The sequence below is a fragment of the Diabrotica virgifera genome, chromosome 2, assembly GCF_917563875.1.
Source record: "Diabrotica virgifera virgifera chromosome 2, PGI_DIABVI_V3a".
Lineage (NCBI taxonomy): Eukaryota > Metazoa > Arthropoda > Insecta > Coleoptera > Chrysomelidae > Diabrotica > Diabrotica virgifera.
In genome coordinates, this window is record NC_065444.1 from 184,566,249 (window position 1) to 184,591,695 (window position 25,447).

General features: G+C 33.0%; 1 protein-coding gene across 1 annotated transcript in view; it reads right to left on the minus strand.

Moving 5' to 3' along the window:
* Positions 1-25,447, minus strand: part of LOC114331856 (protein tincar) — an 841,442-nt gene that overhangs the window by 480,608 nt on the left and 335,387 nt on the right. Inside the window, exon 2 of the mRNA XM_050642976.1 lies at positions 18,211-18,505. Within this exon, the coding sequence (XP_050498933.1) occupies positions 18,211-18,460 (250 nt within the window). The 5' untranslated portion in view covers positions 18,461-18,505. The remainder of the gene's footprint in view (positions 1-18,210; positions 18,506-25,447) is intronic.

The following is a 25,447-nucleotide window of genomic DNA, read 5'->3' on the forward strand; positions in this document are numbered from 1 at the left end:
ACCTTACACCGTTAGGTAGAAAGGTTTAGATTATATATATACCCTTGGTACCTTAATAGCTATAACATTATTGAGATTAATAATTTCCAACTATATACCATTACTTCTTGTTCTATAGATTTCTTCTAGATCATTCCGCAATGTGGCTTATCATTGCTATATTGTCCCTGTATAAATTAACGTCTAGTTGGAAATAATCTATAAATGAATATTAGAATAAATGCTGTCTTTATTTAACACTTTTTGGTTTTATTTAAAGTTTTATTTATTTGATACTGTTCTGTTTATATTCCATTTCTTTTAGACCACAACAACCGAAACTAAACAAAAAGAAACAAATTCGATCATTTACGTTACAAACCGTCGACGTTTAGAGTATTGTTTCCATTCCAACTAAACTTTCCAATTCCTGCTAGGGATATTATCTCTAAATTCTGGTGCAGTATACAAGAAAGTTTCCAAGACAATGTAACAATAGTTTAACCACATTAAGCAACGTTTAGCGACTCCTAAACATCCTGTTAATCTCTTTCGACTTAATTCTGCTTAGCAACTAATTTCGGCGCAGTATTGTAGATTAGATGTTTTGTGTGTTACGCCTTTTGTTCTTGGAAAATTTAATTTGAAATTTTGCACACAAATTTAATTTGACAATGGCAAGACATAGGCAGGGTTTGAAAGGTTAATGGAAACTGCAAATCTGGGATTCTCTAATATCCTTAAAATAAAATGGATTCTCATAATCGTGTAATCTAATCGTTTGATAAACAGTAGTGTCATTAAAATTGAGACTCATGGAGAATAAAATGAAGCTTATAAATACACATGTAATTAACGCAAAAAAACCATATCTGTTTTGACGAAAATGGAAAGGAGGAAAGCATAAATATTTTACTATTCTAACTGGGAAATAAGCCACAATTTTTAGTAGTTTTTTTTATTAAGCAACATGTTTGTTAAATTTAGTAATATTTTGTATTTTGATAACGACGTCCGAGATGGAACTCGAAACGTCAATAAGATCATTTTTTAAGTTAAATTGTGGCTTATTTCCCAGTTAGAATAGAAATGCCATAAAGAAAATAGCTTCAGAACATAAATATTATTGAAAAAATAATGCGAAAGTATAGTATTATTAAAATAGAATTTAATTATATTAAAACTAATTTGGTTAAATTAATTTAATTATTTAAACTAAGTTAGTTAGATCTGAACAGTCTAGTTCAAAATTAAAAAAAAAAGAAGTAGCAGAGGAAATATTTCTGAATTCACGTGGCAGGGGAATTAAAATTATGAAATTATATATTTAATATGAAATTATAATTGCAGGTAACCGAGAGTCCAGACAAAAAGACATGAGTGAAACAATATGAACATCAACAAATATAACCTTTCTAAACAATAAACTATACTTTTAAAAAACTGATATTCCAACTTTGTTTATTATTATAACCATAATTCAAAATTAAAAACAAAAAAACTGCACCCCAATATTACTTTTTCAGCGAATAGAATTCAATTGTCGAACCCAGATGAATCTGTAACCCAAATCTACTTGGATTATCAGCAATGGAACAGCTGGTCTGTTCCATTGGCAGTCCAGATATGTTTTATTCGTACTTAGCCGGTCATTCTGATCAAAAATATCCAAGTCTTTTTTCTTCTTCTAGTGCAACAGAGATGGATAATCATCATAGCTATTCGGACTTTCGATAACGGTTGCTCTAAAGTTAATTTTATGTACATCCGTACCATTATTTCACGTTATAGTCTAAGAGCTAGTGAACCCTCCGACTAACGGTCGTCCTGTAAGGCTAGAAATTTTTCTAGTGATAATTCATAGCACACCAAGGCTAAAAACCATGACCTGGCAGGCATCAGCGGTGCACGTGTATCTACCAGGTGAATCGAAAAGTGCAAATTTAGGGGGTAAAATAAACTTTCTCCTGTAAGGTTTAAATTTACGTATGTGTTTGAGTAAGTCATTTAGAAGAAATGTGTACAATGACAGGCGATTCTGAAGAGCATAAGACCTTGCCAGGCGAGGGGAAAGATTAGGGGTTTTTCCTAATCCAAACAGAAAAGTCCTTTAGTGACTTTTCTCTTAAGTTAATAGTTTTTGTTATATAGTTTTTGTTATAAATCGTCCATTTTTAACCCTAAATCGGACATTTATCTAAAAATTTCAAAGTTGCCAAGGTAGGTAGATATTCTTTAAACATTTATTGATGAAATCCCAAAGAGTTTTTTGCAATACAATATCGAAAACGCCTATGTTTTTTAATTGCTAATCAAGCGGGTGAGACACTGTAGTATAAGTGAGGAAGTTTGAGTTGGCATAAATTCATTATCTCGAGAATGGGCAAATTTCAAGAGAAATCCTCAGACAGGTTGATTTTTATTTTTAAATTAGGACTTTTTGGGATATATATAATACTAGTGACGTCATCCATCTGAGCGTGATGACGTAATCGATGATTTTTTTAAATGAGAGTAGGGGTTGTGTGATAGCTCATTTGAAAGGTTATTTAACCCTAAAACAGCACACTGGGGTCTGAAAAACCCAGGCACATGAATCGTTCAATGTAACTTGCACATGTCTGCGTCCTTTGGCGATCCCTTGTACGTAAATTCAGTTAACAGCCAACTACGTTGACAGACAATCGCTGCGCCGCGTGAGTTTGTTGTATAGTTTGCTGTGACGCTTTTAGTGTGGCTGCGAGTACTTCGGACCCCAGTGTGCATTAAAGGTTGTTAAAATTTTGAGGTAATTTTTTGTTATTTGCTAGTATGGCAGATTCTTACAGAAAATATTAGCGTTCACTGACAACAAAAGAATTAGAGTGGGATGCTGAAAACCTGTGGGCGAATGAAGATGAACCTGAAACTATCGAAGATGATTTTGGAGACTCATCAGATGAAGATGATGATTATGTTCCTGAACATCAGTCTGACACTGAAAACGAACAAAGTGACGTCGATAATAAAGAAGAACAAACAGAACCCAATGCTTCGCAAAGAAATATCGCCAGTATACTGGGAAAAATTGTTTCGAACATCGTACTGTATAGAACATCGAGCTCAATTAGGTTATGTGTATCAGAACCAAAGTTGAAATGCCTGGCTAAGCTTAAGAAATAGTTATCTTTTAACAACATTTATGTTTTATTTTAGTTTAAAAGGTTTTTAAGAGACAAGTTTTATTTCACTGGAATTTTGTTTAATTTTTTTGGTCATATCTCCATATTTTTAAAAAAGTGTAATAAAAGCAATAAATTTTGTGTTTCACGTTTATCAGATCTAATGAGAAATGTTTGAAATAAACATATTTTGAAAATAAGTAATTGTTGTTTAATATTTTGTAAAACATACCGCAGAAAAAATAAATAAATAACATTTATTACTAATAAAGACAATTAGGGTTTTCGAGACCCCACTGTGCAGTCTACGTTAGATGAACGAACTGTGCTGTTCTAGGGTTAACGCTTATATAACAAAAACTATTAACTTAAGAGAAAAATCACTAAAGACCTTTTCTGTTTGGAATGATTCAAAAAACCTAAAAAAAATTTGTTCGGTGCAAAAAGAATAATTTTAGGAAAAATCCCTAATCTTTCCCCTCGCCTCCTGGCAAGGTCTTATGCTCTTCAGAATCGCCTGTCATTGTACACATTTCTTCTAAATGACTTACTCAAACACATACTTAAATTTAAACCTTACAGAAGAAAGTTTATTTTACCCCCTAAATTTGCACTTTTCGATTCACTTGGTAGATACACGTGCACCGCTGATGCCTGCCAGGTCATGGTTTTTAGCCTTGGTGTGCTATGAATTATAACTAGAAAAATTTCTAGCCTTACAGGACGACCGTTAGTCGGAGGGTTCACTAGCTCTTAGACTATTACGAAGCCATAACATACTACGTCTCCTTATGCTTATTTTTTCTTGAATACTTTCCTATATAATCCTTTGACGCAAGTAAGTTGTATCTCTCTTCACGTGTAATATGTCTGAGATATTCCAATTCTATTGTTTTGATTGTATTTAAGATTTCCGTTTCCTTATCAGAACCTCTTTGTTTGTAACGTGTTCTGTCCATAATATTTTCAGAATTCTTATATACACTCACGACGCGAATGATTTCAGTCTTTTCCTTGATGTAGCGTTCAAGGTCCAAGCTCCCATTCCATAAAACAAAAAACGTAGCACCTCGCCAACCTAAATCCCGCTCTAAGTCTAATTCTTTCTCTAAATCTCTGCTGGTAGTCTCGTATGTTAGTTTCAATGTGTTTTGAGATTCTTTGTCTGATTAGTGATGTTAATATTTTGTGGCAGCTGTTTAACAATGTTACTTCTCTATAGTTTTTTCATTGTGTGGTGTCACCTTTCTTTAGAATAGGAAATGTCCATCGTGTTCTCCATTCTTCGGGTATTCTTTCTTCTCCCCAATTCCATATTATTAGGTCGTATATTTTTCGTTGTCTTCTCCGCCTCGTTTTATTATCTCGTTTGGGATTTTGTTGTTTTCTTTTGTTTGAGATTTCTGATCATACATAAAAAATTTCGTTTTTATCATTGAGGTATGTTTCTTCTGTACATTCGAGAGTACTTTCCCTAGCTTTAAATAACTCTTCGTAATATTTCCGCCATATTTTGGCATCAATCTTAACTGTTCTTCTTGTTTTGTGATTTTATATGTTTACATAGCTTTACATTATTCTTGCTATTTACTTCCAACTTTTCTATAAATTCATCAATCCATGTATTTTGTTTTGTTTGTACAACTTTTGTCTGAGTCTTTCTTTCTTCTCTTAAACTCTTCCAAATCTTCTTCTCTACCATGGTGTTTAATATAATATGATTATTCAGTATAAGTAAAGAATATTTAGCTATAAATAAAGTAAATACCACTTATATGGGTGCTTATAGCTTGTATCCAGAAACTCTACCAACAAACGAAGACAGGAGATTCCTCAGGTAATTTTAAGACAATTTAAAATTTAACCAAATTCACCCAGTCCGAAACAGGCGGGTTGACACGATCCAAGTTGCATCCAAGTGTACTTGGTCTAAATCCACTTGGATGCAGCGCGCGCAATACTTGGAAAATATAAAACGGGATATAAGTACAAATAGAAGAATATATATAGTTAAATACAGCACCTAGAGACTTGCAGTTTTTTGCATTATGTTCAGGATGACGTCAGGAAAAAGTCTACTATTCAAAAATAAATGGAAATGCATAATTGCACTGTAAAGGGTATAAAATGCATCCAAAATTGCATAAATATAAAAATAAAGTCAAAATCAGTATACTAAGGAACAAAATTTATTATTTGGGGGGTTTTTGGGGACACTGAATACGATTACGCCATCAGAACTGAACCCCGGATCACCTGGTGCCCAAGGTCACGGCAAGAGACGTCATCTTCTGGAGTTTCGATGGTTTTCGGCATTAAATCGATGCAAACGAATTACTAACGGGTTTTAGGGATCGCTAAATACATTGTCGATGATACATAAATTGACGATTTATCAAATTTCAGAAAATTGTATTTTTTATTGTTATTGTTAGATATTATTTATTTATTTTTTCTGACTTTAATTAAGCTTTGTCCATAAAATTTGTATTTTCAGTGACAATAAAGCATATTTCTATTCTATTCTATTCTATTGTCAGATATAAATAAAGGTTATATAAATTTGATATATACATAATAGACGAGGGCATTTAGCACAAAATAAATCAATTTTTAAATACAGCACCTAGAGACTTGCAGTTTTTTGCTTTATGTTCAAGGTCACTGCAAGGGCGTCGTCTTCTGAAACTTCGAGGATTTTTGGCACCAAATTGATGTGAACGGATTACTCATGGGTTTTTGAGGTCGCTACACGAATATGCGATCAGAATTGATCTCCGGAGTACCTGGTGCCCAGAGTCGCTACTAAGGCACGTCGTCTTCTGGGGTTTCTTGAGTTCTCAGCATTTAATTGATGCAAATGGATTACTGGAAGGTTTTTGAGGTCTCTAAATACGAACATGTCATCAGAACCGACCCCCCTCTGCACCTGGAGCCCAAGGTCACTGCAAGAGACGTCCTATTCTGGGGTTTTGAGGAATTTCGGCATTAAATTGATAAAAATGAATTACTTGGGGGGTTTTGAGGTCGATAAACACGAATATGCAATCAGAACAGACCACCAGATCAGCTGGTGCCCAAGGTCACTGCAAGGGGCATCATCTTTTGGAGCTTTTAGGGCATTCGACAAATTGATGCAAATGGATTGCTTACGGGTTTTTGGGGTCGCTAAACACAAATATGCCATCAGAATTGAATTTCGGGGTACCTGGTGCGCAGGATCGCTACTAAGGCACGTCATCTTCTGGATTTTTGAGTGTCTTCGGAATTAAATTGATGAAAATGGATTACTCAAGGGGTTTGAAGTCGCTAAACCTGAATACGCAATCAAAATCGACCTCCAGAGCACCTAGTGCCTAAGTTCATAGCAAGGGATGTCATTTTCTGGAGTTTCAAAGGTATTCGGCATTTAATTGATACAAATGGAATACTGAACGGTTTTTGAGGTCGCTAAAGACGAATATGCTATCAGAACCGACCCCTGGTGACAAGGATCACAACAAGGGGCGTCATCTTCTGGAGTTTCGGATGCTTTTGGTACTACATTGATGCAAATGGATTACTCATACGTTTTTAGGGTTGCTGAATACGAATACGCCATCAAAACAGACACCGGTGTACCTGGTGCCTAAGGCACGTCATCTTCCGGAGTTTCTAGTGTTTTCGGTACTAAATTGATGCAAACAGATTGCTCTTATGTTTTTGGAGTTGCTGAATACGAATATGACTTAGATGAAAGACTTTGGAGTATCTAGTGACCAAGAAGGATCACACTATCAAAATAAAATATAATAAATCGATTTTGAAATAAATGAAGGAAAAACGCTGTCAGATATAAATTGAGTTTATATTTATAAAGAATTAAAAAATTGTATAGCTCAACATAGTTATTTTAATAAACAGTCTAAGTAAAATATCAAACAAAAATGTTACCAATTTGAACGTTTTGTTTGAACAGCAACTCAAAAAACTTCCGAGTACTCGGTGTGTACCAATTTAGTGTCGGAATGCCTCAAAATTCTAAAACATGATGTGCAAAGCAGCCACTCTGGCCACTAGGGACGCGGGGTTCGGTTCTGATTTGATATTCGTGTTCAGCAAACCCAAAAACCTATGAGCAATTTGTTTGCATCAATTTAGCACCGAAATTTCTCGAAATTCTATAAGATGATATACCTTAGCCACCAGGTGCTCTGGTGTCTGTTCTGATGGTGTATTCGTATTCAAAATGTGTTTTCGATCGAAAACTCTCGAAAATCCAGACGATAACGTGCCTTAAGCTTATAGGTACTCCGATGTCTCTTTTGATAGCGTACTTGTGTTCATCCATCCCAAGAACCCGTTAGTAACCCGTTTGCATCAACTTGGTACCGAAAACCCTCGAAACTCCAGAAGAGTACCTGCCCTAGGCGCCAGGTGCCCTGGTGTCTGTTCTGGTGGTGCATTCGTGTTCAACAACCCCAAAAACCCATTAGTAATCCGTTTGCATCAATTTAATGCCGAAACCCTCCGAAACTCCAGAAGATGACGTCCCTTGGAGTGGCCTTAGTCACCAGGTGCTCCGCGGGTACTGTTCTAATGGCATATTGGTATTTGGCGACCTCAAAAACACCCGAGTAATCCATTTTATGCCAAAAATCCAGAAGATGACGTGCCTTAGTAGCGATCCTGGATAACAGGTGCTCCTAAATTAAATTCTGATGACATATTCGTGATTACCGACCCCAAAAACCCAAGTAATCCGTTTGTATCAATTTAATACCGAAACTCCAGAAGATGACGACCCTTGCAGTGACTTTGGGCACCAGGTAATCCGGTGGTCTATCCTGATGGTATATTCGTGTTTAACGACTTAAAAACCCCGGGTAATCCAATTTTATCAGTTTAATGCCGAAATCTCTCTAACTCCAGAAGAGGACCCCCTTGCAGTGACCTTTGGGCTCCAGGTGCACAGAGAGTCGGGTTTGATGGCATATTCATGTTTAGCGAATTCAAAAACCCGTAAGTAATCCGTTTGCATCAATTTGATACCGAAAACCCTCGAAACTCCAGAAGATGACGTCCCTTACAGTGACCTTGGGCACTAGGTGATCCCTTAAGGTCTGTCCTGATGGCATCTTCGTATTTAACCACCTCAAAAACCCCCGAGTAATCCAGTTACATCAATTTAGTGCCGAAATCCATCAAAACTCCAGACGATGACGTGCCTTTGTCGCGACCCTGGGCACCAGGTACTCCGGTGGTCAATTTTGATGGCGTAATCGTATTCAGTGACCCCAAAAACCCCCAAATAATAACTTGTGTTCCTTAGTATACTGATTTTGACTTTATTTTTATATTTATGTAATGTTGGATGCATTTTATGCACTTTACAGTGCAATTATGCATTTCCACCCATATTTGAATAGTAGACTTTTTTCTGACATCATCCTGAACATAATTCAAAAAACTGCAAGTCTCTAGGTGCTGTATTTAAAAATCTATTTATTCTGGTGTTTTTAGTGCTAAATGGCCTGGTCTATTTATACTTTGGGTATTGTTATGTGTGTTATGTATGTACAAATATCCGTTACTTGACGTTACATTACATAAGTTACGCTACATGATAATTGAATGATTTATGCACATGTTCATACAATCCTTTTTCTCTCATATTTGTATCAACTTTTTAAATTTTTGGATTGACCATTTGCAATAGTTGTTCAAATTATTCGGTAGTTATTTTTAAATAGTTTTTAAATGTATCTTAATCTTCATTTTTACTACTTCACTTAGAAAATTAGACAAAGCTCCAAACGCCTCACGTATCCAATTAAGAATCCAAATTTTCCTTTTTTTTTCTTTTTAATTTCTTTTTTCTGGATCTCAAGCTCATGTATTAACTTATCAGCCGTCAGCAACCACTTAAATACCCTCCATAATCACTTTCGCCATCTTTGCAATGTTTATTTGTTACTTTTATTTGAGATCCAAGTAATTTACACGATCAAAGTAGCTTCCAAGTAGCGTGCGCAGCGTCCAAGTTGACTTGGACTAAGTACACTTGGATGCAACTTGGATCGTGTCTACCCGCTTTAAGGGAGCTAGAGCTCTTTGAAAATGGCGTCTTGTAACTAGTTTTTCTTAAATACCTCTAGAACGCTTCTAGTTAGAAAAACAAAAATTTGTACGCATATTTATCTTCCAGAGATAAATCGATTCTATCCATTACGAATTTATAGTACCGGTCATAGGCGTCCGTTTTAGGTAGGGCAACGGTTATTTTACCGCACCGTTTTCTACAAAAATCGATTTGAAAATTTTTCGTCTCTTGAATTTGAAAAAAAAGTGAAAAAAATTTTGAAAAAAAAACGGTGTGTTTTACCAACTTGAAGCAAGAGGAACTTTTACTACTAGAATACCTCATAATTTAATAATCTAGTGTCAACAATGTTTAAAAATTAAAGACAAAAAAGTTATGACATAAAATAATAACCGTTGACCTACCCAAAACTGACGCATATGACCTATGCTAGAAATTCGCAATTAGTGAAATGGATTCATCTCTGGAATATAATTGAACGTACAAGTTTTCGTTTTTCTAAATAGTTTTTTTTTCAATTTTTTTTTGAAATTTAAAAAACGAAAAATTTTCAAATTAATTTTTCTAGAAAACGGTGTATCCTACAGACTTAAAACAAGAGTATTTTTAGTACAAGAATACCTCACAATTTAATAATCCAGAGCATCAAAAATGCTTAAAAGTTAAAGACAAAAAAGTTATGCGATAAAGTAACCGTTGCCCTACCCAAAACGGACGCATATGACCGGTACTAGAAATTTGCAATGGATGTAATCGATTTACCTCTGGAAGATAAATAAGCTTACCAATTTTTGTTTTTCTAAATAGAAGCGTCCCCGAGGTATTTAAGAAAAACTAATTACCAGACGCCATCTTCAAATAGCTCTAGCTCCCTTAGGAAGCATTTTCGGACTAAGTGAATTGGGTTAAATTGTCTTAAAATTATCTGAGGAGTCTCCTGTATTTGTTTGTCGGTAGACTTTCTGGACACCCTGTCTAAATATGCATCATTTAAATTTCTATAAGACGTTCACAACAGCTTAGTACGCAGCAATTTCAAGACGAGGAAACCAGTAGATTTCAATAATTAAATTGTCATCAAATCTAAAATGTAGATATAGAACAACTTAAACCCTGGTGAATAAAATTTGTAGGTCTCGCAACGGCTACAATTTCCGGCGTCATTTTTTTCGCTGTTACGATTCTTATCTTAATTGTTATAATTCTAACTTCAAGCTATTAACCTATTTCTATATGGGCCATTACATTGTCACCCATTCGCATTTGTCATGTTTAGACACAACTTTCTAATCCTCTTATATGAAATAGAATTACAGCGAATGAAGTTGATTATGATAAGCTACTTCTTTGTGTCCAAATGTCCTTTGAACACGCCATCATCTATCACGATCGAAAAAATATTAGGTTAGCATTTGGCGGGAAATATTTACTCGTTCCCCTGTTGAGGAGAAGAATGTAAAATTCATGTTTGACATATAAATTTTAAAATAGTAAACCATAGAAATATACAAGGTGTAACAAAAAGAGAGGTAACACATTAAATAACATACTCTGGGACCAAAAACAGTTCGATTGAATCTTGCTTACATCAGTAGAAATGTGCACATAAAAAAGTTACAGCGCTTTGAAGTTACACAATGAAAATCGTGTTTTCCGATATATCGAAAACTATTAGAGATTTTTTATTGAGAATGGATACGTGACATTCTTACAGCAGGAACATCTTAAAAAAATAATAGGGAAATTTATAAACCACATAAAAATTTTATGGGGGTTTTGTTCCCTTAAACCCCCAATATTTGTGTACATTCCAATTAAATCATTATTGTGGTACCATTAGCTAAACATATACGACATCAATGAGAGCAAGAATAGGATACTACCTTCGAATTCTATCCTACTGCATGGAATTTAATGAAAATTTAAGAATAGCCTATACTTATATCCCAATTCAAAGTCTACCCTATGTACTATGGTGCTTTTATCTTGGAGACGGTTCCCACCCCTTCCAGGGGGTGGAAAATTTCTTGGTTAACCTTCGTAAGGCGGTGCGGGTTGCAGGTGCACCCCAGACCTCGTTTTTCTCGTTTTTCCATTTTTTTATTCGCATTAAATTCACTTCTAAATGCATTCCACCCATCACTGCATTTAAACCTCTTTACGTTTACGTGCTTTTTTGGAAAAATGACTGTAGGGTGCAAATGATGAAAATTTCATAATATCCTGAATTGGACGTTTCTCATGTTCCACCTGGAGCTAACAGAGCTACGGGGAAAGGTCGGTGTTGCTTATGTCAGAGAAAAAAGACCGAAAGTCCCGGCATAACTGTATTGCGTATAAAAACTGTGTGTTGCTCACTCTGGGAAAAATTTCATGTGTTTGTCTTGCAACGATAATAATTTTTTTTAAGAAGAAATCAGTAGGTATTTTGTTTGTAAAATTATGTTTTATAGTATAATAAACAAGTCCTAATTATCTTTCAAATCAATTTCCCCGAATTTCACATAAAAAAATGGATATACGGATGGGGTGCAGATGCATCCCGCACCGTCGTTTACGTAAGAATCTAAGCACCGCTTTACGAGGGTTAAAGTAACCACGGAAGTGGCTAGAGAACCTAATTTGAGGCAAAAACTGTTTTATAATTTTTTTTTTTAACTCAAAACTTTTTGAGTTATTCGTGGTTGAAAATTGGCCATTTTCGTTGAAACATAACACCTCTCGTAACAGTTTTTTTCGAAAACCTTAAAAACTATGCATCTAACTAAAAAACCTATATAAAAGATTTTTGTAGATTATAAGAAAACAAAGAGATTCGTTGCTTCATAAATCTTCTACTTATAATACAAAAAGAGATAAGGTAGGTGAAAAAGTTTGTTTTTTTGGTGCATGCTTAAATCGGTGTATTCAACTTGAAATAGGTCGAAACTGTCGGTTTTAGGAGTATAATGCTACCATACCTTTTGTGGTGCTTAAAAAGACTATTAAAATGAGCAATATTAAATGTTTGGAGTAGTCAAATAGACCAGGGCGCATCTGTAAAAATATTAGTACATTTGGACGTTGAGAGGTGACTCAAATTTTTTTGCAGAAATTGCTTGAAAATAAACCAAATAATAATATTTGAGTTATCCTCCCTCTCAAAAAGGTCCGGAACATTGTTTAAATAATCAAAATATCAAAAAATTAAGGAAAAATTCGATTTTTTCTTGGTTTTTTGATTATAACTTTAAAAGTACCTATTCATTTCCGAGAAAAGTTGTACTGACATAAAAGTTGCGTAATTAAAATTCCTACAATATAGAATTGGTTAAAAATTTAAAAAATAGTCACCTTTGTTGTAAAATAGCAATAATTGTGAAAAAAACATACAAAAACAAGTATTCGCATTTTACGTTTTTCAACCATTTATTCTACACTTAGGACCTTCATATTTCACCCTGAAAAACTTTATGATACAGTAAAACAATACTGTAAATTTCATTAAGATCGGTTCAACAGATTTTGCAAAATAAATTTTGCAATCCAGCTTTCGAAAAAAAAATCATTTTTTTTTTAATATTACAGGACTGAAAATAAAGCAGATAACAAGTTGAAAATTTTTTTGCTTATAGAAGTGTACTGTACCTTTCATTTTCAATTTAGCAAAATTAAAATTGATTAACACCACGGCGTCAGGAATTTTTTTAAATAAACATTAATTATTGGTGCTACGCGCAGGACAGCGGATAGTTTGCTCTGATTGGGCATTCCAATGACCTTTGACAATGATTGATACATTTTAATTTTTATTACATTTCGATATAAATAAATAAATTTGTTTATTGCAAAATTTAACGCATACTCTATCCTTTGAAATAACACTTTTATTAGCAAAAACTTTCTTTGTTCATATATTTTAACTTAAATAATAAAAGTTTATTATTTTTAAACATATGCAATTGTTTAAACAATATTTCACAAACAATAATAAAATTAGTTTGATTTTTGTGGAATTAAAATATTAAAATACAACAAAATATAGAGTAAAAAAATAATATATTAGATAAAGATTGGAAGAAATTTTGGTGGAAATCAACTTGTGTGAATCGAACACCGCACCGCTGTCCTGCGCGTAGCACCAAAAATGATAGTTTATTTCAAAAATTTTCTGACGCCGTGGTAATTAATCGATTTTAATTTTCAAAATTGCAAATGAAAGGTACAGTACACTTCTATAAGCAAAAACATTTCAATTTGCTATCGCTTTATTTTCAGTCCTGTAACATTTTGAAAAAATGAATTTTTTTGCGAAAGCTGGATTGCAAAATTTATTTTGCAAAATCTATTGAACCGATCTTAACGAAATTTACAGTATTGTTTTACTGTATCACAAAATTTTTCTGGGTGAAATATGAAGGTCCTAAGTGTAGCATAAATGGTTGAAAAACGTAAAATGCAAATACTTGTTTTTGTATGGTTTTTTCGCAATTATTGCTATTTTGCAACTAGGGTGACTATTTTTAATAATTCTATATTGTAGGAAATTTAATTACTCAACTTTTATATCCGTACAACTTTTCTCGGAAATGAATACTTTTAAAGTTTTAATCAAAAAACGAAGAAAACAATCGAATTTTTCCTTCAATTTTTGACATTTTGATTATTTAAACAATGTTCCGGACCTTTTTGAGAGGGAGGATAACTCAAATATTATTATTTAATTTATTTTCAAGCAATTTCTGCAAAAAAATTTGAGTCACCTCTCAACGTCCATCTCAAAACAGATGCGCCCTGGACTAAAAGTGGTTCATTTATTGGCTATTTCACGTTAAAATATTCGATTTGGAATTTGACGAATATAACCCTGTTTCTTATTAGCTATGTGGTTATTAACCGTGGTTATTTTATTGAAAAATGAACATATTTACTCGCAAATAACTCGAAAAGTAAAAGCTTGGTGAAAAAAAAAAGAACAAATTAAAAGCAAAATTTATTATATAAAGTTAATAAAATAAGTCAATAATTTTTAAGTTATTAAAGATCAAAGATTTTAATTATTTGTGAAAAAAATGCATGTTTTGAAAAGGTTTTTTGTAAATCACTGAAAAACTTTTAAGTTTTTACAAAAAAGTTATTAGTAGTTTAATTCGTATAGCTTATATTCTAAGAATAAACTCTTAAATCACGCGTCTTTCGATTATAGAGCTACAACCCCTTCGCAAGAAAACGACCCCATATTCCCGGCTTAAGAGAGAGTTGTTCTTAAAATAATTTAAATTAATTATTTGGCGACTACATATCGTTTAATAATTTATGAGCTTGCAAAATATACGCATCTCAATTATTGAATTGCCATTTTCTTTCTATAGTGCAGTCACTGAAGGTAAAAATCAACTAGTACCTTCGATTTCGGTAAATCTCCATTTATTTTCACGAATTGACAATAACAACTTGGGGTTTTAGCCTGGGGTATATGTCACCCCTTCTGGGGAGTGAAAATTACTTTATTAAAAATAACCCCACAAATCGAGAGAGGGACAAATTGTAAGCAAAATTTGTTATATAATGTGATTAAAATAAATCAATACTTTTTGAGTTATTAAAGATCAAATATTTTAATTTTTGGAAAGAAAATGCATGCTTTAGAGCGATTTTTCATAAATGACTCAAAAACTGTAAGTTTTTACAAAAAAGTTTTCATCACTAAAATTGAAGCTAATAAAAAATATAATAAATTGCTTACTTGAAAACCCTTTAATGTTAATTTAAAGTAAGTTATTGGTAATTAAATGTATATTTTTTTCCGCGACTGTTAAAATCTAAGGGTTCAAGCTTAAATAACGGGAAAGAGATGCATTTTATAACACTTAGGTACTAAATACTTGTCAAAGTACTTAGAAATACCTATGAAAAATAAGATGCAGAAAAAGTTGATAGTATTAAAATCCGCTCACCAATTTTCGTGAAAATGAATGGAGATTTACCGAAATCGAAGGTACTAGTTGATTTTTACCTTCAGTGACTGCACTATAGAAAGAAAATGGCAATTCAATAATTGAGATGCGTATATTTTGCAAGCTCATAAATTATTAAACGATATGTAGTCGCCAAATAATTAATTTAAATTATTTTAAGAACAACTCTCTCTTAAGCCGGGAATATGGGGTCGTTTTCTTGCGAAGGGGTTGTAGCTCTATAATCGAAAGACGCGTGATTTAAGAGTTTATTCTTAGAATATAAGCTATACGAATTAAACTACTATTAACTTTTTTGTAAAAACTTAAAGTTTTTCAGTGATTTACAAAAAACCTTTTCAAAACATGCATTTTTTTCACAAATAATTAAAATCTTTGATCTTTAATAACTTAAAAAGTATTGACTTATTTTATTAACTTTATATAATAAATTTTGCTTTTAATTTGTTCTTTTATTGATTTGTGCATTTATTTTTTATAAAATAATTTTCACCCCCGAGAAGGGGCGGTATCCACCCTCAGGGTAAAGGCGCAAGGTGGTACCATGTCACCTTTGTTTCTTGACGTATCCTCTAATTACTGACCAATTTTCGTGAAAATCGATGAAGGTTCACGAAATTGAAGGTAATCGTTGATTTTTACCTTCAGTGACTGCACTATACAAAATAAATTGCAATCTACTGATCTAAATGCGCGTAATTTGGAAGCATATAAATTATTAAATGATATGTAGTCGCCAAATAATTAGTTTAATGCATTTTAAGTACAACTTTCTCTTAAGCCGGGAAGATAGGGTGGTTTTCTTGCGAAGGGGTTGTAGCTCAATAATCGAAATGCTCTTGATTTAATAGTTTATTCTTAGAGTATATAAGCTATATGAATTATATCCGCAATACGATATATTTTAAGTTTTCTCAGCATCTTTCTCTTAAGTTAAATCAATTAAAGGGTTGTTTGGGGGTGAAGGGGATGAGCTCAAAAATCGAAACTATATAATTTCAAGAGCTCATAAATAGCTCGTAATTCTGCCGCAAAAACCGATTCAATATTCCTATTTTTAAGTAGTGGGGGGGGCTGACTCAGCCCCCCCCCCCCACTAGGGTATTAAATTCCTGCTCAGTGGAACGAGCTCAAAATTTTTAGTTTGCGGAATATGAGAGCTCATAAATAGCTCATAAATCAGGGCTATTTGTTTTTTAATTTTTGCAAGTGGGGGGGGCCAGCTCAACACGGGTGTTATTTTTAATTCACAAATACCAAGTTTGGAAGAAAAAACTATTAAAACAAGAAATCAATCTCTTTATAGTTAAAAAATAGGTTAATTTATTTACGTTAGACCAATGATATTAAAAATAAAAAAAATAATTTCAAATGTTGAAAATGTTTGCTGTTCACCTCCTGACAACGTGCAAGCCTATAAATAAATTCGTGAGTCACTTTTTGCAAGATTTCTCCACGTACTAGTTCACATTCATCAATTATTATTCTTTGTCTCAAATCCTGCAAGCATGTTGGTCGCATAACGTAAACACATAATTTTAGATAACCCAAAAAAAATCTAACGGGTTGAGGTCCGGAGAACAGGCGGGCCAGTCTATGAATCCTCTACGTCCAATCCATCGATTTGGAAAATTCACTTCCAAAAAATGAAGATTTACCATAACCTATTATCATTAATATTTCAATACGATCTTTTCCACTTAAATGAACCATTTTTAATACAACTTATTTCTGTCAATTAGTTCAGTAACAGTTTTGCCTACTATAACTATACTAAATTCAAATAAGTCATGCAGTGCATGTAAACAACAAGTTTAGTCTACAGTTTAGATAGTACTCGTTTATTTCCTATTACGCTGTATTAATACAAAAAATTATCTACAGACACTTTTTAACAAATTTTTTCTACCAAATTTGGTATGTATGAATTAAAAATAACAAGTTCTTTTAAAATCCTCAAAAATATATAGGGTGTCCCATTTAAATTAAATAAGTTAGGGGTATTTCCGGTGAAACCGGAAGTGGAATAGTAACATAAAATACGGCAACAGATGCCTTTTGCGCCACTGTACTTGCATGCAAAGTTTCATAAATATTGTTCTTTTCGTTTCAAAGATATTTGCTTGGTTCCATACTTTATCCCAACCCAGTATATGGAAAAATCTTAAAATTCAACATGGAAAATGAGTCCAAATATAAAGAGGTATAAACACAGGCGGAATTTAAAGCAGGAAGATCAACAGTGGACCTCCTTTCTTCACTCACCCAAGCTATACAATGATGAGCGCGCTAATAACCGGCAGTTATTGCGAACAATACATAATACATTGCGAAGTAAAGGGAGATAAAACTAATAGAGGTGGAAATTATCGGTATAAACGTATAGATTAACATTACATTACATAGTTTCCCACCTTTCAAATGATACAAATTTCATTACATATTTTCATTACATGTTTGTATATCTATATACTCCCTTAGTCCTTTTGCAACCCTCCTGCCCAAAAAATATTCTTCATAAAATCGATAGTATACTGTCATTCTATCGATATGGCAGGACTCAGAAACTCATCGCAACTACCCATTTTTTTCATGAAAAATCTAATTTTCACAGGAAAATGTCACAGGCAACCCGTGGATTTTTCCACAAATTGTAAGTGCCTTCTCTAACCTTCCAGTATTGCAAAGGGCAGGACTCAGAAAATCGTGGTTGACCTTGAACTTCTGTCAATATCTCCCGGTTTATAACCAATTTTAGATGAAATAGGGAGTTAGTCAACCAATGCCTCATGTTTACTGCTCTTACGGCGCCGTAAATTATCGCCCGTGTAGCCTTTCGCTTAGGTTTCTTACTTTTATGGTCTTACCATTTATGGTGGTGCTCTTGAAGTAATGTAATGTCCTAAACCAACTTAACTGAGACGTAACCTGAATACTTTTTCTATCAAGTTCGCGCCTTTAAGCCAGAACGCCTTTGTTAGCAAAAACATGCCTAAAAGGCATATGCAAAATTTCATATTAAACAACTTACCTAAAATCCTTTTCAGACATCTGTAGGCCGTATATCCTTGAAGTCCTGTAAAGAAGACTCCGTACCATATCGACCAAAGGTTGTTAAGGTGTACTCCAGTCTTCTTTTTTGATTTCTTGGTACTGTGAAGAGATTCCGTTGATTTTATTGCTTGATAGCTGCCCTTGCTGGAATCACTCATTTTTTCGATTGATTTTTTGATATCATTGTTATTATCAAAAGTTGATGGGGTGCTGTGGATCGAGTGCATCACTTAGAGATATCCCCTAGTTAAATACGGACCTCGTGGGGAGTCCTGAAACAAAAATACTTTATTAGGAATGCTCATAAAATAACGCATTATTCTAATTACGATTTATGATAACTTTAAATGGGGCTCTGTGGGATCACATATTTTAGGGGGCGGGGGGGGGGGGGCAACTTTAAAATCTTAAGAAAGTTCTTGTAATTGACGACCAGTCAATGACAATACTGATACTACTTTGACTACTTGGATTACTACTAGTACATGTTGGTTTATCACATTCTTCGCCATTTTCCGACTTCTAATTGCTACTTCGTCCTGTTGTTCCGTAGGTTCTCTTCTATGTTTTGTTCTCTCAGCTCTTTGCCAATTCCTTCGTTCAAACTTTTTCTTCGTCTACCTCGTTTTTTCTTTACTTCTGGTTGCCATTCTGGCATTTCCTTTGTCAGAACTAGCCCAGTAAATGAACGGGAAATTCGGCGATAACGTGTAATTTTCAGGGGCAACTCCGAATTGCATGAAAATTTGGATTTAGGTTCTACTTACCCTCCACTTCAAAGTTGAAATTGTGCCGTTGGTTGCTTTTACTTGGCGGGTGACAGTCACCCCTTCTCAGGGGTGAAAAAACATAAGTTCAAGATAAGACCGGAAATGGATAAATTTACTGATTTTAAGCAACTTTTGTTCTATAGAGTTTTTTACGTAAGTCAATACTTTTCGAGTTATTTTCCCTTGAAAATGTTGATTTTTCGACAAAAAAACTACGTTTTCAGACGTTTTTTCGAAAATAACTCAAAAAGTAAATATTTTATCAAAAAAATATCCTTAGCAAAAGTGTAGCTTATAAAAAAACCAACAAAATGGTGTATCAGTAAAGTCTATCAATCAAATAAAAACAAAGTTGTAGCTCATGAAAAATACGTTCTTATTCGTGTAATTCCAAATCGAATATTTCAGGGTGAAATCACCGAAAAATTAAGCACTTTTCGGGAAAAACCCATTTAAACTTTTTTAAAGTGTTTATAAAAAGTTTTGTTTTAATTGTTAACAAAAGTTTTAGCATTAAAAATAAGCGAGTTGCGCTTAAAATAAAGTTGGCCCTCTTTTTTTTTGTAAAAAATCATGAAAATCTCGCCGTGTTTAGCTCCCCAAATGAAATTAATTGCTACCGCTTTACAAACAATTTACTTACCTATCTATTTTTTATATGGTCTGTCAGTCTCACCGGTTTAAAGTGTTTATTTTTGAAAGGGTTATAATTGAGAAAGCTTGAATGGATCACTAATCACGAGTGTATGCAAATTTTGAACACCCATATCGTAACCAATTTTTGTCTTACGGAGAAACAAAATGAAACTAGCATATTTATAATAGCAAAACCTACGTTTTTTTACTCTTTAAGATTTTTCTTATCACTAATAATTTTTAAGTTATTTTGAAAAAAATGAAATTTTTCAAAAATTTTTAGAAATTTTTTTTCCAATAAAACCAAATGTTTTTAAAAATAAGCACTTCAAACCAATCAAACTTACAGATCATATAAACAATACACATACAGTTAAAATAGATGGTAAAGCCAAACGATTAATTTCATTTAGGGTGCTAAATAGAGGGAGGTTTTCACGATTTTTTTTTACCAAAAAAAAGGGGCTAACTTTTTTTTCAGTGTAACTCGTTTATTTTTTATGCTGTAAACTTTTGTAAAAAACAAAAAATAAGCTTTTTTGATACTTTAGTTAATAAGGTTTTCCCGAAAAACGCTTGCTTCTTCGGTGATTTCGCGTTGAATTATTCGATTTGGAATTAGACGAATAAGAACGTATTTTTTATGAGCTACAACTTTACTTCTACTCAATTTGTAGACTTTACTGGTGCACCGTTTTTTTCATTTTTTTATAGGCTACACTTTTGCTAAAAATATTTTTTTCGATAAAATATTTACTTCTTGAGTTATTTGGGAAAAACGGTCTGAAAATGTAGTTTTTTTGTCGAAAAATCAACATTTTAAATCGCGAATAACTCGAAAAGTATTGACTTACGTAAAAAACTTGATAGAACAAAACGTGCTTAAAATAAGTTAATTTATCCATATCCGGCCTTATTTTAAACACGCGTTTTTCACCCCCCCGAGAAGGGATAAATGTCACCCCCCAAGTAAAAGCAACCAACGGCACAAATTCAACTTTGAAGTGGAGGGTAAGTAGAACCTAAATCCAAATTTTCATGCAATTCGGAGTTGCCCCTGAAAATTACACTTCAAAACGGTCATTTATTGGGCTAAACCAGATAAGTTGGTTTGCTTAATAAGTCATCTGCGATGGTTCTTTTGATTCCCATTATTTCTCTAAAGCGTTCGTTTGTAACGTTGCCGTTCTATTTGATGCTCCAGCTAACAAAATTCAGTCAAAGACAATGGTTCACTTTTTAAGACATTTTTATTTAGAATAAGATACACAAAACATACATAAGATAAGATAATTAGTCTTAATTATTACTCGTTAATTTCGTTAATAAAATATATTTATAACCTACGTATCGAACAGAACATAAGGTTCGGGTCGATGTGACGATATTTTGTACATGAATGAATAATATTGACGATCGCGCGGACTAGGAATTATTTTTATTAATATGAAATGGACGTATAAGGAGAGGAAATCTCGCTCAACTCGCCAGGGGAAAAGACATATTGGGAAATACGGTCACCGCTCGTATAAGGATAGATAAAAGGAAAAACCGTCGGATAACTCACCTCTTATACCTCGTTATAGTTTATTATTCTTCGATCAACGCTCCAAGAGTAAATGATCAACTAGGCTTTTCGTTCTGACTTCTATATCGTCCGAGACGATATAAAAACACGTTTTACTTAATTTATTGGCGTACTTTAGACGATAAAATTATATTATCGTCACACGTTAGTAAGCCTTTCTCTTCTAGATAGTCCTGCTGCATTTCCCCAAAAATCCATTTTCGTTGCTTTCAGCGGTGCCAGTGTTCCTTCTTTTAATGGCCATACCTCGCAACTGTATAGAGTGACGCTTTTCGCTATAGTGATACTTGAATTATACTATAATAAAAAAAGAAAGTCTAAGTTTTTCAACCTAATAAAAATATTTTTAAAATAAAATATTTTTAAAATATTTTTAATTGAAAAACTTATTGGACCATTTTCCTGGTGACACCTCCAAGGCTTCTACAATATGCAAGCCAAATGGATGCTGCAGTGAAGACAAAATGGAAGGAATTATACACTATGCATTTCACAACCCCCGTCTACAGCTTGGTAAAGTTCCAACGGAAAATGGACCTAGTTACTCTATAGGAGTAATACTAATATAAAATAAAAACAAGAGGTGAAATCGTCGATAAGAGTGCTGGCGGCGCTCTCTAACCTAGGTAAAAATTACGACTGCACTTCAAGTGGTTTCAGTGGTTTCGCACTGCAACTGCAAAAAAAATAGTATACATTTTTATTTTATATTAGTATTACTCCTAGAGTCCATTGGTATATAGAGTAACTAGGTCCATTTTCCGTTGGAACTTTACCAAGCTACAGACGGGGGGTTGTGAGTTGCATAGTGTAGAATTCCTTCTATTGTCTTCACTGCAGCATCGATTTGGCTTGCATATTGTAGAAGCCTTGGAGGTGTCACCAGGAAAATGGTCCAATAAGTTTTTCAATTAAAAATCTTTTAAAAATATTCTATTTCACAAATATTTTCATTAGGTTGAAAAACTTAGGTCTTTCATTTAGCAGATGCCGCTACGCACCTACTACCTTCACGTCAGTTGCAGTGGAGGACTAATAAATGTCGAAAGTTTTTACCTGGAGTAGAGATAGCAGCCTATGCATTCTCTGAAGAGCCTCTAACAAGAGGTGAAATCGTCGATAAGAGTGCTGGCCGCGCTCTCTAACCTAGGTAAAAATTAAGACAGTGTTGGTTTCGCATCGCAACTGAATAAAAATGGTATACATTTTTATATTATATTATACTATAATAATTAATTTCAGGTTAGAACGTAGGGTTGTTATCAATCAACGTACTTCTTTTTTGGGGAACCATTAAAAAACATAAACTTGCTTTGTTTTAGTTGCAGTGGAAGTAATGTAATTTAGTTCAGTGAATGAACAAAGGCGATTCATATCCAACACGTATGCATAGTAATTGATGACCATTCAAAAATTAAAATTGTCATTTTAAGATTTTTTTTAAGTCATTAACGAAATAATTTATTCTACTAATATAAAGAGTTAGTCTGTAATTTGGAATAAATTCAATAGTTCAAATACTAATTGTTTTTTTGAACAATGCTCAGACCTGTCGATTAGTATTTCACAGCGAAATTTTTTACATACAATAATAATGTATACAGGGTGTCCCAATTTAGAGATATGACGTCATCGTTGATTTTCTTAAATGGCAACACTCGTATTTTGATACCTATTTCGATAGGGTGTTTAAAGTTATACATAACTGCAAAATATCAAATTTTTATTCCGTACCATTTACATGATAATAAAAAATAATCACGTTATTTCTGTAATTTGGAATAAATTCAATAGTTTAAATACTAATTGATGTTTTGAAAAATGCTCAGACCTGTCGATAAGTATTTCAAATCGAAATTTTTTACATACAATAATAATGTATACATCGTGTCCCAATTTAGAGATATGACGTCATCGTTGTTTTTTTTTCAAATGGCAACACTGGCATTTTGATAGCTTTTTGATAGGGTGTGTAAAGCTACATATAACTGCAAAAAATAAAAAAAATTTGCCTACCATTTAGGAGATAATAAAAAATAACAAAGTTATGAAAAACAAGTAATCAAATAATTGAATTTAATTATTTCAATTAAGCAAATGATCATAATGTTGCCCCATTTCAAGGATATTCTAAAATATTGTCAAATAGTCAATGGGCAACATTATGAGCATTTGCTTAATTGAAATAATTAAATTCAATTATTTGATTACTTGTTTTTCATAACATTTTTATTTTTTATTACCTTCTAAATGGTAGGGAATAACAATTCGAAATTTTGCAGTTATGTTTAACTTTACACAGTCTATCAAAAGGCTATCAAAATGCCAGTGTTGCAATTAAAAAAAATCAACGATGACATCATATCTCTAAATTGGGCAACCTGTATACATGATTATTGAATGTAAAAAATTTCGATTAGAAATAATAATCGTCAGGTCTGAGCATTTTTTTTAAATCAAATAGTATTTGAACTATTGAATTTATTCCAAATTACAGACTCACTCTGTATAATACCTACAATACATTTAGTACATAGTAATATATATACATCCAAGTAAAAGCGTAATTTGGTTTACCATATTTATTTTGATTTCAGTATGATGTTATGAAGTTTTGCCGTATATCTAAATTTCAAATTGTTTTATTTGCTGCTTCGTCAGTGCAAGTTTGATATGCAAAATATGTTACACAGAGTGAACAGTAAAATTAGAAAAGCCTTCATTAAATTTCGAGGAATTCGCCTGAAGTTTCAAATTATATTCTAATATGTTATATAACTGGGCTGTACCCGTGTACCGTAATGATGAAAACCAATAAGTCAGAAATAGATATTTCATTTTTTCTATATTAAACTATTGTTTTTTATCCTTATCGAGAATTTTGTTGTAATTACAGATGAAAACCTTTTTATCTATTTCCTATGATTTTGCGAGCAGTATCTGTCTATAATAGTCCAGAAAGCCACTGCGCATCCGCTAGGAAAAATATTCTAATTCGGATTTTTTGCACAGTCTTACTCAAAAAGGACTCCTTTTAACAAATTTGCATGTTGCCAGGACCAAAAGGTGGTCAAAAATTATTTAAACGTTAAATTCGTTATTTCGTAAACCGGCGACTTTAAGGAACAATCCCGAAATAGGTCGATTTTTATTTTTAAGTTATGATATTGTGGCATATATCGTATACTAGTGACGTCATCCGTCTGGGCGTGATGACGTAATCGATGATTTTTTTTAAATGAGAATAGGGGTCGTGTGGTAGCTCATTTGAAAGGTCCTTCAATTCTCTATTCAGTAATGTAAACATTTAAATAATTATTTAAACAGGGTAGCCAAAAAATTGTTATTAAATTAAATTATTTGACAAAAAAAGAAGTATAAGGACACCCTGTATAAATAATTATATAAATGTTTATATTACTGAATAGAAAATTGAAGACCCTTTCAAATGAGCTAGCACACTACCCCTATTCTCATTTAAAAAAATCATCGATTACGTCATCACGCCCAGATGGATGACGTCACTAGTATACTATATATGCCAGACAAAAATCCAAAATACCAAATAAAAATCGACTTGTTTCGGGATTTTTTCTTAAAGTCGCCGGTTTACGAAATAACGAATTTATTCCTTTCATTTGCACCATACTGTCGCTGGAAAATAGTGTCGCGCACGCATGATTAGCAATTAAAAAACAAAGGAGTTTTGAATATTGTATTGCAAAAAACTCTTCGGGATTTCATCAATCGATGTTTAAAGAGTATCTACCTACTTTGGCAACATTTAAATTTTCAGTTTGTCATATAGTTTTTGAGGGTTAATAATGGCCGATTTCGCAATTTTTCAATTTTTAATCGCTTATATGTCAAAAACTATCATTTTTAGAGAAAAGTCACTAAAGATCTTTTCTGTTTGGAATGAACCAAAAAACATAAAAAAACTTTTTTCCATGCAAAAAAAATAGTTTTAGGAAAAAAACAAAAAAAAACGTTTAAAAAATTCTTGACCACCTTTTGGTCCTGGCAACATGCAAATTTGTTAAAAGGAGTCCTTTTTGAGTAAGATTGTGCAAAAATCCGAATTAGAATATTTTTCCTAGCGGATGCGCAGTGGCTTTCTGGACTATAACTAACTATTTTACAGTTAAGTCCATGATTCTTTACCGTGCGTCATTACTTAAAGCATACGAAATAAGTCTGAAATCTATTACAGCCAACAG